Here is a 14823-nt window from a genome sequence, read left to right as displayed (position 1 = left end):
TTTACACATACTAAGAGCATAATTAACACAACAGAATCAAGTATGTGGGTTTCATATTCTTGAAATTATTACTCTAAAAAACAGAAAAATTACTTACTCTGAAAAAATCTACTACATTAATTTTATAAAACTAGAGACAAAATAATGACTCAAAACAAGGCTTGCTTGTTTTTTAGCTATAACCTTGGTCTTACAAATGAGTAACTGACTACTAAATTAGTGAAAAGGAGAATTTTTCATGATTCAAAATGAGCAGCATGAATGACATTTGTTTGGTATAGATGAGAAAAAATCTACTTTACTAAATGTTATCTTGTGATCTCTACAACCACCATAGGATCTTGGCTGTAGAGCTGGAAGGGACCTCAGGGACCATTAATCCAACTCCCTCTTTTTTCAATTGAGCAAACTGAGGCCCAAAGAGGTTGGGGAGAGACTTGCCCAACGTTTGAGAGTAACTATGAGGGATCAGGGTTGATCTTTAGCCTTCAGACTGTATCTCAACTTAAACTTCCAATGTCCTGGGTGACCTTGCAATTTTTATAATAACTAAAGTTACAATGACTTTAGAGATTATTTCTTATAACATTGATAATAGGTTCCAACCACATTATTAAACACAACTGTTAACTACATTCATTCTCAGAAGAGTACACTGAAAGGCAAGAGGCTTTTCATTGGCCCTATTCTTCTAGTTCTTCTTTTCTTCCCTCTTACTGTGCAATGGGAGCAATAGAAAAGACCTCTGTGTCCACCTGATGTAAGCACCTTGTTTTACAGAGGAGGAAACAGTGCAAAGAGAGGATGATGAGCTGTGGCTCAAAGGTCCCATGAGAACAGGCAGACGTTTGCTACTCCTACGCTTTCTACAAAAGGCACTCATACCAACTAATGTCACCAAATCAGTTCAAACTGTTATTCTTATAGGTTTCCATCTGTTTCACAGAAATACAAAAGACTCCAAAGTTTTGTGAATAATGAACCTGAACAGTGGAAGGAAGAAAAGCACATGGGCTTTCTAAGCTTTTAAGTTATGCTTCATAGTAGCAGAAATTGGTACTGCTGCCTAAAATCTAAAATCACCAAACTACTCTAACTCTAACCCTTCTCCTCTATCGCTACTAACTCAGGACACAGAAGACAGAGAACAAAGCAAGGCAAACTAGGTCATGAGAAGGGTGTATGACTCATGCAGGTATAATTACATTCTTTTCTTACTAACACTTCAAACCAGATGGCCTTCTTTCACTGCAACACCGTATTACTATGTAATTAGCTGTCCTCATAAAGATCGTAATTCATTTTTGTGTCTTGAAGAAAAAGGATAAATGGGAAAGACGAAATCATTCAAGCAATATTAAGAAGTCTGAAGAAAAATATTCTTTTGACCCAAGAATCCCCATTATTTTCAATAAACCCTGGGTGTTAGATAGAAGAAAAGATTACTGAATCACAGATTTGGAACTTGGGAGTTGTCTAGTCTAACCCCTTTCTCTCATTTTTAACCACAAAGGAAACTGAGGCCTAGTTAGGTAAAGAGATTTATCAAAATTTAGACAAGGAATAGCTGAGTGAGGACTCAGACCCAGGTCCTCTGACTCCCAATACAATGCCTGTGCCAGGCAACCAAGAGAGAGAAAAAGCTAGAAAGAGACGATATATATACATATATATATATATATATATACACACACAGATAGATAGATATATACATATGTATGTATGTTACATGTATGTATATAACATATAGAGGTAAATATTGCCAATCTATTTTTGCAAATACAAAGACCCAGAAATAACCTAAACATCCAATAGTTGATGAAAGGCCAAATAAATTATATTCAACAACGTAATGGAATTCAACACAATTTAACAAACACTCATTAACACTAGAAGGGCCAAGCTTGTCAACTGATGCAAAGATATTATAATTTTACTCTGAAACAAAATTTTAATCCTACTCTCTTTTCTTGGCTTAATGGATAAAAAAAATGCAGCATCAATTGATGCAGCGACATTGAGGTATAGAGAAGCTCTGGTCTGTCTAGTGTTGAGCAAAGTGTCGGGCGAAGCACTGCAGGCACAAACACAAAGAAGTCCCTGCCTTCAAAGAGCTTACCTTATAAGTGGGAAGCAGGAGAGTACAACATGCCCTCAAGTAAGTCAATAGTACTTCAAAGCATTTCAAAGTAATTTAGCATAAATTGGGGGAAATCAAGAACAGCTTCATGCAGTAAGTGAAACCTGAGATAAACTTTCACTAGAGATAGACTCCATGAAGCAGAGGAGAGAGTGGAGAGTATTCCTGACACAAAGGCAGGTAACAGAATGTCATGGCCTGGGTATAAAAAATACACCATTCTGACTGAACAGAGGACCTCTAGGGGAGGGACATGAAATTATTCCAGCAAGATAGTTAGACTGTAAGCATTTTTAAAAGACAAACAGAGGAGTTTGTATCTAGAGGAAGTTCATGATGGAAAGTCTCCATAATGAGAAATGAAAAAGAAGTTAAAATAAGGCCACCCACACCCTAAATATATATTTAACTTTTTAAAGAACTTAGCATGCAATTTTTTATGTAATGCTGTATTACTTGTTGAAGTTTTATAAACATACTGTGTACAAAACAGACAGTTTTGTGTTTTAGTCTAGTAGACATACCTTTTGTGTCTTCTTGGAATCTTTCTGAGAATTCTCTCGAAGTGGTACTTTTCCAAATAGCTTCCATCCCAAATCTATATGTGAGTCGAGTCTTGCATTTTGCTTTCTAGCAAACAAATTCCTACAAAAGAAAATATAAAAAGTAGGAAATTATTAGGCACTAACTATGAACACTGAAGTGATAGCTCTCTTCCCTCCATCAAAAAGATAGCATACTACATAGAATAAATTACACAAGTGCTACTATACAGTGAAATCAATTTTTAAGTTAAATGCAAAAAAAAAAATCCCAAAAACAAAAATAGAAAACAAAATTAAAAGTATAACTGCAAATGCACTGGGAAGACAACAAAGAAAAAAGGTTTTTTCTTCTTTTTTTGTTAATTCATGAGACTCTACATACTCTGTCAAATAAGATTTTCACACTTATTTTGTAAAATTGATCTTTATGATTTACAGTTAAGCTTATAATAAATATATATATAATTAAATGTAGGTGTATGCATAGAAAAGTAATATTCAAACAAAAATGAGCACTATGTTAATTCTAGGGCATTAATTATAATACTCTATCATTTATTCTAGGAAAATCTGTTACACTTAGTTAATTCTGTCTCTGGAATTTATCATAAGTAACACTTCTAACAAGATTTATGCATATTTCTTGGCAATTTTTCAAGCACAAGAGAGAGATATTGCTAAGGGGATTTCTAAATGAGATATTCAGCGGAAGTAATAAATAACCAGAACACCTAAATAAACAAGCGAATTATCTCTACTCTCAATATAAAATTACCATAATACATTGCCCTATTTTGATCATTTCTATGGAAAAATAAAACAAATGCTTCCATTTTATCTTCCCAACCTCCTTGAATCTATTCCAGAAATAATTTACTGGAATAGTTGCTGCAGGCAATTTCTATTTAAATTTACAAAAAATGAACTGAGGTTTTGTTTTGTTGGGTTTTTTTTCCCTAGTAATCCAACTTGTTTGACTTCTAAGAGTTTAAAGAGGCTGGAGATCAGTTTAAAACTTCAGATGATTCTTAGAATAAGTTTGAGGTTAGCTAGCTTGAAAACAAGAGGAAGAGCCTTGGGGAAGATTTTCAAAATTACTGAAGATAAAAGACCCAGCTCCTTTTTTTCCATGGTCTGATTCAACTTCTTCCCTTCAATCCTATAGGAGAAACATCCCAGTAAGTAGTTTTTAAACTGTTCATCGGATACTATGCAAAATTTATTTGTAAACATAACACAAAAGTTTGCTATATAATTTCCCTCCCTTCCCTCCCTCCCAGCTATGAAAATATTTGAAATTGAAGGCTTATTTTTAGCATACTTTACTCATTTATATTTATTTCTTTATATCACAGTCATTATCAACCCATCCCTTCCTATTCAGACTGAACTCTTCCTTATGACAAAGAAAAACTATCAAGCAAAAAAAAAAAAAGAGATAGAATCAAGTGGGCATAATGTAATATCAGTATCCAAGCAAAATCAGAGAGCGAGCTAATGGTTAGAGCTAGAAGGCAACGTCTGAAAGTGAAAACAAGATCAACTCAGTAATCAGTTAATCGGTCCCAAGGAATAAAACTTGTTATTATTCAATCATTTCAGTCATGTCTAATTTTTCATGACCCCATTTGGGGTTTTCTTGGCAGAAATACTGGAGTGGTATGCCATTTCTTTCTCCATTTTATTTTACAGATGAGGAAACTGAAGCAGAGTTAAATGACTTGCCCAGAGTCACACAGCTAGTAAGTATCTGACGTCCTTCCTGACTCCAGGCCCAGCACTCTATCCACTGTGCCATCTAGCAGCCAGAAATAAGCCTATAATTGTTCAACTACCAAAAATTTTAAAAATAAATAAATTCTGGGTCACAGTAGCAAACCTGACAAAAAATGCCATCAATTTGCCGACCTCAGCTGGTCTATTAGCATGTAAATCTTATATGCTCCTCTAGGCATTTCTTTTAAGTCAGAGTGGTACAGTGGGAAGAGGGTTTAGAGTTAGAGGAGTTGGGTTCAAATCCCAGTTTTGCCCCTTCCTACCTGTGGTAGTCTGCGTCTGAGTCCTTACCCAAAAAAGGAGGAGACTGGGGTGGCTAGGTGGCACAGTGAATAGAGCACTGGCCCTGGAGTCAGGAGGACCTGAGTTCAAATCCAGCCTCAGACACAACACAAAAACTAGCCGTGTGACCTTGGGCAAGTCACTTAACTCCAACTGCCCTCCAAAAAAAAAAGGAGGAGGCTGACATAAAAGCCAATTATTTTCCAACTCTTACAAAAAAAATCAGGTAGAAAGTTTCATCTTCCATTCTATTCTCTATATCACAAGCCAGTTCCACAGAATGGTCAAGAAATTAGGACTTCATATGGCAGCAATGATAATTCTCTTCCCCAAGGAAAGCTGAACAGTTGAGGAATAGAATCAAAACAAGATTTTAAAAAGATTAAATCTGGCAGCAAGAAAAGGGAGGGAGGGAGGGAAAATACTGAGTTGGGGAGATGGGTTAGAAAGCTACTCTAATTGTCCAGATGACAGGTAATGAGAGCCTGAACTATTGAGGTAGCAAAGGGAAAAAGAAAAGAGAAGACAGCTGCAATAAAGACTGCAAATCATTAAAAAATATTTAGGAAATTGTTGAATCTTAACAACCATTGGAGAAAGGGGTTGCTTGGAGAGAAGGATAAATTAAAATCTGCTCTTAGACCATTCCCTAACTGATAAATGGACAAAGGATGTGAACAGGCAGTTCTCTGATGAAGACAGACAAGCTATGAACAGCCGTAAGAAAAAATGCTTCAGATCACTAATAATTAGAGAAATTCATATTAAAGTCATTCTGATGTTCTTACCTACATCCATCAGATTAGGAAAGATGACAAGAAATGAAAATAACAAAAGTTAGAGGGGCTACAGAAAGACAGGCACATTAGTGCACTTTTGATGGAGCTGTAAACAAAAGCAATTTAGAACTATGCTCAAAAAAGTTACTAAATTGTATATACCCTTTTACTCAGAGATACCATTGCTAGATCAAAGAAAACAAAGAAAGGAAAATTATCATACATACAAAAAATATTTAGAGCAGCTTTTTTTGTACTAGGCAAGAACCAGAACCTAAGGGAGTACCCTCAGTTGAGAATGGCTGAACAAACTATGGCATATGAGTAAAGGTATAACATTATTGTGCTGTAAAATTATGGGAGGAACGGTTTCAGAGAAATCTGAACAAAGTTTTACAACCTGATGCAGACTGAAGTCAGTAGAACCAGGAGTATAATTTATATAATAATTAAACACCAAGGACAAGCAACTCCAGAGACTTAAGAACTCTAATCAGCTTAAGTCCCATTAAGACTTCTGAGGTGCTCCATTCATCTTGTTTGTGTATGCTTTCCCCCATGAGAATGAGCACCTTGAGATCAGAGTCTATTTTCCCCCTCCTTTGCATTCCCATCACTTGGCATAGGGCCTGGCACAGAGCAGGTATTTAATGAATGTTTTGCTGACAGTTTCCCAATTTCCCATTTGCAGGCCCTCAAGAATTGGCTATCCCCCATGCTTAGAATAAACCTGATCCTAATCTGAGTGACTCACAGAATCCTGACGTTCTTCAAGATTCTTTTAAAGCTCTCCCTGATGACTCCCAATTCTAGTGCCCCCCCTTCCCAAATTATACTGTATTTTACTACTTTGTGTCCTCATTATATTTATTCTGTATACCTTATTATGCACTTATTGTATTCCCCATTAAGATAGAAGTTCTTCAAATGAAGGGATTCTTTCATTCTTGGTATATATATATATATATATATGTGTGTGTGTGTGTGTGTGTGTGTGTGTGTGTGTGTGTGTGTATGTGTGTATGTGTGTGTATATATATATATATATATATATCCCCAGCCCCTGGCAGAGTGACTGGCACAGAGAAGACTTGATTAGTCAAATGCCAATTGAGTTTTATTCAACTTTATCTACCACTCATTACCTAGTGTAACGCCTCACACACGCCCAATAAATACTGGTTAAGTGGAAGGTCGGGGAATAGTAAACATACACCAGTAAACATCTGTTAAGTGCCTACTAAGCGCCACTCACTGTACTAGGTGTTGGGGATACAAAGACAACAATAGAGCAATCCTTGCCGCCAAGCAGCTTCCATTCTATTTCGATCAAACATATAAATACAGAGGCAAATAAAGATACAGACAAAACAGAAACAAAGTGATCTGAGGAGGATGGTAGTAACGGTACTGGAGGGAATGAGAAGAGGCCTCCAACACACAGTGATGCTTCAAATCAATCTTTTTTTTTTTTTAAAGCAATTGGGGTTAAGTAACTTGCTCAAAGTTACACGACCAGTTATTTCTGGGTGTGGTGCTAAGTGTCTGAGCCGGACTCGATCCCCAGGTCATCTCGACACTGGGGCCGGTGCTCTTACTCGCTGTGCTACCTGGCCACCCCACTTCAAATCAATCTTGAAGGCCACTAGGCAGCTACATGATGCAGCAGACAGGATACTGGAAAGGAGTCCTAAAGGCCTGAGTTCCAGTCTTGCCCCAGACCCTTACCAGCTCTGTAACCCTAAATGACTGCCTGTTGGCCTCAATTTCCTCATCTGTAAAATAGGGATAATTATAATATCACCAACCTCACCGGACTGTTGAGGATCGAAGGGAAAAAAAGGGATGAGATGAGAAAACCTTATGTAATACACTTTGCAAACCATAAAGTTCTGTGTAAGTTCTGGCTGCTATTATTATTACTTCTACTAAGGATTCCACAAGATAACAGAAGAACATTCTGAGCACGAGGGACAGCCAGCGCCAAGGCATGGAGAGGAGAAATGCTGTGACACGCAAGAGGGGATGGGAAGAAGGCCTGGATCAGAGAGTGTGTGGGAGTCACGTGAGAAAACCAGAAAGGGAGGCTGAAGCTGGTCAGAACGTGTCTGCAAGGCCAGAGACGGGATCCCACAGGCAACATGGATTCACTAGAGTAATAAAAATGTTTCTGTTGTTCTGAACTTGACAAACAAAAGCAGGAGCACTTCCATATACACAGTAAAACAAAGGAGGGGGGGAATATAGCACATGAACTATGAATCTCTATTAGATACAGCTCATACTTTTTAAAAGAATGATAAACCCAATCTGCTAGTTTCAAGGGTGTCCCACTTGTCTCTTCCTTCCTCCTCTCATCTGTGTATTTGGGGGTGGTGCAGCAGATAGAATGCTAGGCCTGGAGTCAGGAAGATGTGACCCTGGGCAAGTTGATTGAACCCTCTCTTAATCTGTCAGAGTCACCCACACCCATCTGATAATCGATAACATATGTGATTCCTGCAGTCATGATGGGTCACTGCATTGATCAGAATACTCTAATTTTTCAAAGCTGTTTTTCTTTACAATGTTTTAAGGAAATAAATTGCTCTTTTTTTCTGTTCACACTGAATAAATTCATACAAGCTTTCCCAGGTTTCTCCAAATTCATCCTTTGTCATTATTTTATGGCACAAAAGTATTCTATCACATTAATATACTCAAGAATTCCCCAACTGATAAGCACTCCCTTAGCTTCCAACTTCTAGCCACAGCACAATGTCACTATAAATATTCATATATATGTATGCATGTATATGCATACCTAAAATAACTTCTTATATAAACAATGCTTTAGGGGTGAATAGATGGCACAGTGAATAGAGCGCCAGCCTTCGAGTCAGGAGGACCTGAGTTCAAATCCAGTCTCAGACACTTAACACTTAATAGCCATGTGACCCTGGGCAAGTCATTTAATCCCAATTGTCTTGCCTTCCCGCCTCCAAAAAGCAAAACAAAACAAAACAAAATCCAACAATGATTTCATACTGAAAGAAGCAAAACTAAAATTCTACTTCTTTAGATAAAGTATATCATATCAAAAAAGAAATAGATCTGAAAAGTATTTTAAATATATTTCCATCTTAATGGACATTTAAAACATGACACATCATTTATTTTAAAAGTTTTTTTTTTTTAATAAATGAATGGGGGTGGGCTAGCTGGCATAGTGAATAGAGCACCAGAGTCAGGAGGACCTGAGTTCAAATCCAGCCTCAGACATTTGACACACTTATTAGCTGGGTCACATTGGGCAAGTCACTTAACACCGATTGCCTTGCTTTCCCCCCTCCAAAAAATAAAAGAATAAATGATGGCAGTTACTATAGAAAAAGGGCTCTGCACCAAGAACAATTTAAAATATCAAAGCTGATGTCTTCTCCTGAGGATTTCATCCTAGGAAAGCCAGGAAAAATTCTGTGCTCTAGAATTCAGATTATAAATACACAATAAACTTCAATGATATTTCAACAGCCAATACTCTTACAGAAGAAAATCTACCCTTAACATACAAAATAAAAGAACATTCTTCCCAAGCTATGTTTTATTCCCAGTTTACTCAAAGATCAAATCATCAGAAAAATGTGCAAGGCTCTACCCAAAAAAGATTCCTGAGATCTTAGAGAGAGTTCAGAGAAGAACAACAAAAAACTCATGCATTTAACATGTATTTCTTGAGGCCCAATTGTCTGCATAAAAGGTACTGGATTATTTAATGGGGTACAAAAGAAATTTAAGACAACAGTCTCTGCCATTCATAAGCTTACATTTTAATTTAGAAGGCTGGACACATCTGTGAAAATGTTGTGTAACAAAGCAAGGTAATAAAAGCATCCAGAGTACACAAGTGAATTGCATAAAATTTTAGGAGGTAAAAGAATAAAAGGTTTTATCAAGGGAAGGTTGAGAAATCTCTAAGGATCTTGTAAGAAAAGAGAAGAGGGATATTTTTCTGCAATGATTAAGTACAGTTCAAGATCGGGGCTGGAGTGTCCATAGGTTATGATCCTAAGTCAAAGTCCAGCTCTGATGAACCTTTCTTGCCTGTTTTCTACCCAGAAATGAAAGCTACAGCAGCTAACTCACTATAGCCAATCCTAAATTTTGTTGGAGAACAAAAGTCACCACTGAGAAGTCACCACTGAGACTAAGAAAATAGAGATCTAAAAACAGAAAACCTGTAAGGCTGCTGGGTTCCAACAACAGTAATAATGGCTAGACAAAAGTCAATAAATGGAAAATCTGAAAACTAAACAAATGGAAAGAGGAGGTGGTGATGTTTTTAAAAAGTGAGTCAATACCTGAAAAGAGGCAGGGTGATGATATTAAGCATTTATTGCCATACAGAGTGCTATTGGCTAAAGGAGATACAAAGTTAAGATACTTCTTGTTATCACAAAGCTTAAACCCTAATTTTTTTTTTAATTCTGTCAAGGACAGCCACTATTTTGCACCAATTTTCTTCTATGATCATAGAATGTCGAATACTTGAATTTAGCAGCCACGACAACACAGGGCACCCATCTAGTATAAAGCCAATGCCCTTTCACCATCCCTCTTATAAATCACTTTTTGTAAAGAACACAGGTACTATAGTGATAGAAGTACAGGAGAAAACCGAAGAATTCCACCAGAAAGTAACCAGGAAGACGAGACACCATGAAGAATTTGAAATTACTGAACAGCACTTCAAGATCTTATTTTACTTGCAGATTTAGTTATAGAAGGAATCACTTTGTGTTTAAGTCAAATAACTGTGATAATTAATAAATGACAGTCAAGAGATCCAGAAAAGTACCTTTTACTTGTGTGTTTCCCATGTGGCTAATCCCAAACGTATGACTAGATCAATTATTTGTGCTAAGAAAACTAACTAGAAGCTTTGGTAACACTGAAAGAACACTGTGTCTGAAACAATACACACAGTAGGCAGAATGGAATCTGCAATCATAAAATCCTAGGTTTGAAGCCAGCTTTAAACACTAACTATGCAATCCAGGTAAATCATTAAACCCCCTAAGCTTAACTTTCTTCAACTATAAAATGAGGATGACAGTAGCACCTAATTCACAAGATTGTTATGAAAATCAAATTAGAAACTCATAAAAACATGTTCTAAGCCTTACAATAATAGATAAATAAATAGCTACCACTATTATTACCTTGTCTTTCTCCAATTCTAGGCACATTTTAGATACAATGACAGGCACAATGCAGGGGAGGGTCACCAGGATGTTGATGAAGACAGAGATCACATCATAGGTAGGTCATGTGAAAGAAAGGGAAATGTTCAACCTATAGAAGGCAAGACCCAGTGTGGGGAACTTGATCTCTGGCTTCAAGGATCTGAAAGGCTATCAATTTGTTCTGATTGGCCTCAGAAGGCAAAACCAGGAAGAGTGGGTGGAAAATGTAGAGGCAGATTCTGGTTCAATGTGTAAAAAAAAAAAAACCCTATGAAGACTAACAAAATGAAATGGGCTGGCCTGGGAGGTAATGCTCTCCCCATAACTAGACATCATCCTGTGAAGGCTGTGTAACCATTCCAAATGGGAGTTCTAAGAGGCATTGCTTTTCAGGTACAGGTTGACTTACTCTGTGGTCCTCTACAATTTATCCGATACTGTAGGAAATCACATAAATAATCTACACTCACATTTGTCTTTGAAATATGGAGACATTTACATTTATTAGTCACTAATTACAGAATCACAGCATTTCAGTTGATAAGGACCTTGGAGGCTAGACCTACCTGTATCTGAAGAAGAGTCACCCACAAGCCACTGTCTAGCCTTTGCTTGAAGGCCTTAAAAGAATTTCTGCAGAACCCACTACTTTCTGAGTTAGTCCATTCCACTCTGGGGTGGCTCTAATTGGTAGGCTGTTTGTTTTTTTTTCTAACATCAAGGATGAATATTCCTCTTCCCAATTTCCCCCCATGGGTGGAAATCATTATCTTTTCCCCCAAACCTTCCCCTTTTCCTGACATCCCTAGTGCTGCTGAGGGTACCACCATCTCCCCAGTCATCCAGGTTGATAAGCCAGGAGTAATCCTTGACTTCTAACTCTCTCTCACTGAGTCCCCTTTCCCCCATCCAATCAGTTCCCAAGTCTGATTGTTTCTATCTTGGTACCATCTCTCCTTTATTCCTTTTCTTCTCCTCTGATATGCCCATCACCCTGTACAGGTCCTTATCTCCTCAAACCTGACAACTATAGTACCCTGATGGTTCATCTCCCTGTCTCAAGTTTCTTCCCATTTCAGTCCTTTCTCCATTCACCTATCAAAATGACTTTCCTAAAAAGCACATTTCTACGTCACTACCCAACTCAATAAACAATTGTAGCTCCCTATTTCCCTCCAACACCAAATACATTATCCTCTGGCTTTTAAACCCCTTCACAACCTTCCCACCTTTCCAATCTTCTTATACATTGCTTCCTTCCATATACTCTCTGATCCGGTGAAACTGCCCCCTTGCTGTTCCTCGAACAAGACACTCCATTTCCTGACACTGGGCACTTGCTCATTCGCTGTCTTCCATGTCTAGAACTCTCTCCCTCCTCTTGTCTGCCTCCCAGCTTCTCTGGCTTCCTTGAGTCTCAGCTAAGCACTCCCTGCTGCAAGAAGCTTTTCTCCGTTCTCCCTTAATCTTGGTGCCTTTTGTCTGAGATTACCCCCAATTCATCTGGTGTGCAATTTGACTGAGCGAAGTTATTTGCACACTGTCTCCCCCAGCAGACTCGGAGCTCCTGCGGATCAGGAGCTGACTTTTTGCCTTTCTTGGTATCCCAGCTCTTAGCCCAGGGCCTAGCACAGAGGACTTGGCTTGATATTGCTCCTACTCATGTCCTGTGGGGCCAAGGAGAACAAGTTCAAACGGTCCTTCATATTCCAGGCCTTCAAACCCAAGCATACAAGTCCTGAAACTGCAGCTGTAATAGTCTTCATCACCTGAAGCTGAAGCCCGCAGTCACTCACAATGGGAGCCACCTCAGACCTATGGTGGAGGGAAAACGTTTTATGAAGAACACTGATAAGCTAGGGAGTACTTATGGGCAGGCAACCAGGACAGCAAAGGGTCCTGGGCTCATGTCAGGTAAGGAACAGCTGAAGACACTGAGGATCTGAGGCCTAGAGATGAGAGCTGTCTTCAGGCTCTGAAGGGCTGTCACATAGAAGGAGGAGAAAGGAGCAGAGGAAGGAGGACTTATTAAGCACCTACTGTGTGCCAGGTACCATGGTAAGCACTTTGCAAACATCATCTCCTCTGATCTTCACAACAACCCTGCAACAGACACTGTTATTATCTCCATTTTACAGCTGAGGAACACTGAGGCAAACAGACTGAGCGATTTGCCCAGGTTCACACAGTTAAGAAGTGTCTGCGGCTAGAGTTGAACTCAGGGCTTTCTGACTCCAGGCTCAGCACTCTATCTAGTACAATACCCAAATGCTTCTAGAAAGATTATGTGTGTTCTCCTTAGACTCAGAGAGCAAAACTAGGTGCAATGGCTAGAAGATGAAAGAGATAAGTGAAGCTTGACATGCAACAATTAGAGATGTCCAAAAGACAAACTGGCTACCTTGGCAGGTAACTAGGTACAGTAGACAGAGCACTGGGCCTAGAGTCTGGAAGACCTGAAATCAAAATCCAGCCTCAGAAACTTATTTACTATGTGACCCTGGTCAAGTCACTTAATCTGCCTGAGTTCCATGCTCTGTAAAATGGAGATGATAATAATAGCCCCTGTCTTCCAGGGTGACCGTAAGGCTCAAATGTGATACACAGCACTTAGCACAGGCACTAGAACACAGGAGGTGTTTCTTTCCTTCCATTTGGGACTGAATGACTGTCACCACCTATTCCAACCTATCTTTCCGGGCTGATTTCCAGAAGAATCCCCTTTGAGGCTCTCTAAATTACAGCCCGGCTGGTCCACCCAAAGCCCGCCTCCAGCACTTGCCCAAGGCCGCACCCCATTCCTAGAATACTCTTCTTCCTCCTCTGGCTCCTGGAATCCCTAGTTCCCTTCCAGGCCTGGCTCAGGCGCCACGTAGCACAAGAGGCCTTTCCTTATTAACAAAGTCATAATACTCTCCCATTTGTTTTGCATTGATTTTTTGTGTACTTAACCTTTGCATATGTTGTTTCTTCCTAGTAGAATGCTCACTGTTTGAAAGCGGACTCACTTTTTTCCTCTGAATCCTCAGGCCTGGCCCAGCCTGGGGACATACAGAAGGCACTTCAAAAATATTCTAGCTCTGCCAGAAGTGGATGAAGTGCTGGAGGCACCCTTGTGGGAATGATACCTCTGAGAGGTTCCACTGTCAGGAGGCTAGACCACAGTTGGACCACATGACTTACACGCTGGGTCAAATACAGCCACAAACAATCCATCAGGAAGGGGGACAATGAGGCATGATAAGCCACTGGGTGTTAGGTAAAAATGAAAGCCCCATGTACCAGAATGCCAGTTATGGTTAGTAAATATGGCTACACTCTCATCATGGAAAGCAGAATGCATGGTGGGGAGAGCCTTAAGGAAAGGGAGAAAATAGAGCATACAGACATATTAGGCTACTGTCAATGATTAACAATGATTTGTACAGCAGAAGCAGAATGAAAGACAGAGCGTGCCATGTAGGAAGAGGACCAAGGGTCCGTCAGAGTCTCAGCATGAGGGTGCCACTACATCAGGCCCCCATCACACTGGAAAGTCCTCCAGGTAGTATAGGAGCAGGACAGGGATAAGAATCACAAGCAAAGAAGGCCAGAGCTCATTGTGATCTGTTCCATTGATGGAAGCTACTGTATTTACAAGATCACCAAACTATCTAAGTAGTCTAACAGACTAATAAAAAGTTGTTTCATTTCTGTTTGTCCCCTAATTGATCCATTACAAGCAAATCACAAGCTGCACGTAGAGAGAATCAGTCATAACTATTTTATCAGATCCTCATTATCAACTAAAACAAAAAAATCCATCCTCACAGCAGTTCCCAGATTCCTAGGATCCTAGACCTAGATAGAGGGAGAAGGAACATGAGGTCAAGTCTCCAACCCTCTCCTTTTACAAATAAGGAAACAGGCTCAAGGAACATACTCCAACTATTGCTATCACTAAAAGTAAAAAAGTTGAAAATCTTCACATGCTTCTATTTTTTATTTTATTTTTTGCTTTTTTTGGAGGGGGGAGGGTAGGGCAATTGGGGTTAAGTGACTTGCCCAAGGTCACATGGCTAGGTTTTTTGTGTGTG

At 39.0% G+C, this 14823-nt stretch overlaps 1 protein-coding gene across 2 annotated transcripts in view; it reads right to left on the bottom strand.

The window, feature by feature from the left end:
* The window catches only part of TBC1D14 (TBC1 domain family member 14), a 104431-nt gene that overhangs the window by 55373 nt on the left and 34235 nt on the right, over positions 1 to 14823 (bottom strand). For both annotated transcript variants that reach the window (XM_069070205.1, XM_069070195.1), the window contains exon 3: positions 2665 to 2785. In XM_069070205.1, the coding sequence (XP_068926306.1) occupies positions 2665 to 2785 (121 nt within the window). The remainder of the gene's footprint in view (positions 1 to 2664; positions 2786 to 14823) is intronic.

The sequence above is a fragment of the Petaurus breviceps genome, unplaced genomic scaffold, assembly GCF_028583685.1.
Source record: "Petaurus breviceps papuanus isolate PSGF00001 unplaced genomic scaffold, PetGlider_PUasm1.0 140, whole genome shotgun sequence".
Taxonomy (NCBI): domain Eukaryota; kingdom Metazoa; phylum Chordata; class Mammalia; order Diprotodontia; family Petauridae; genus Petaurus; species Petaurus breviceps.
The sequence above is the reverse complement of the archived record's forward strand: the minus strand, read 5'-3'. Positions and strand labels throughout refer to the sequence as shown.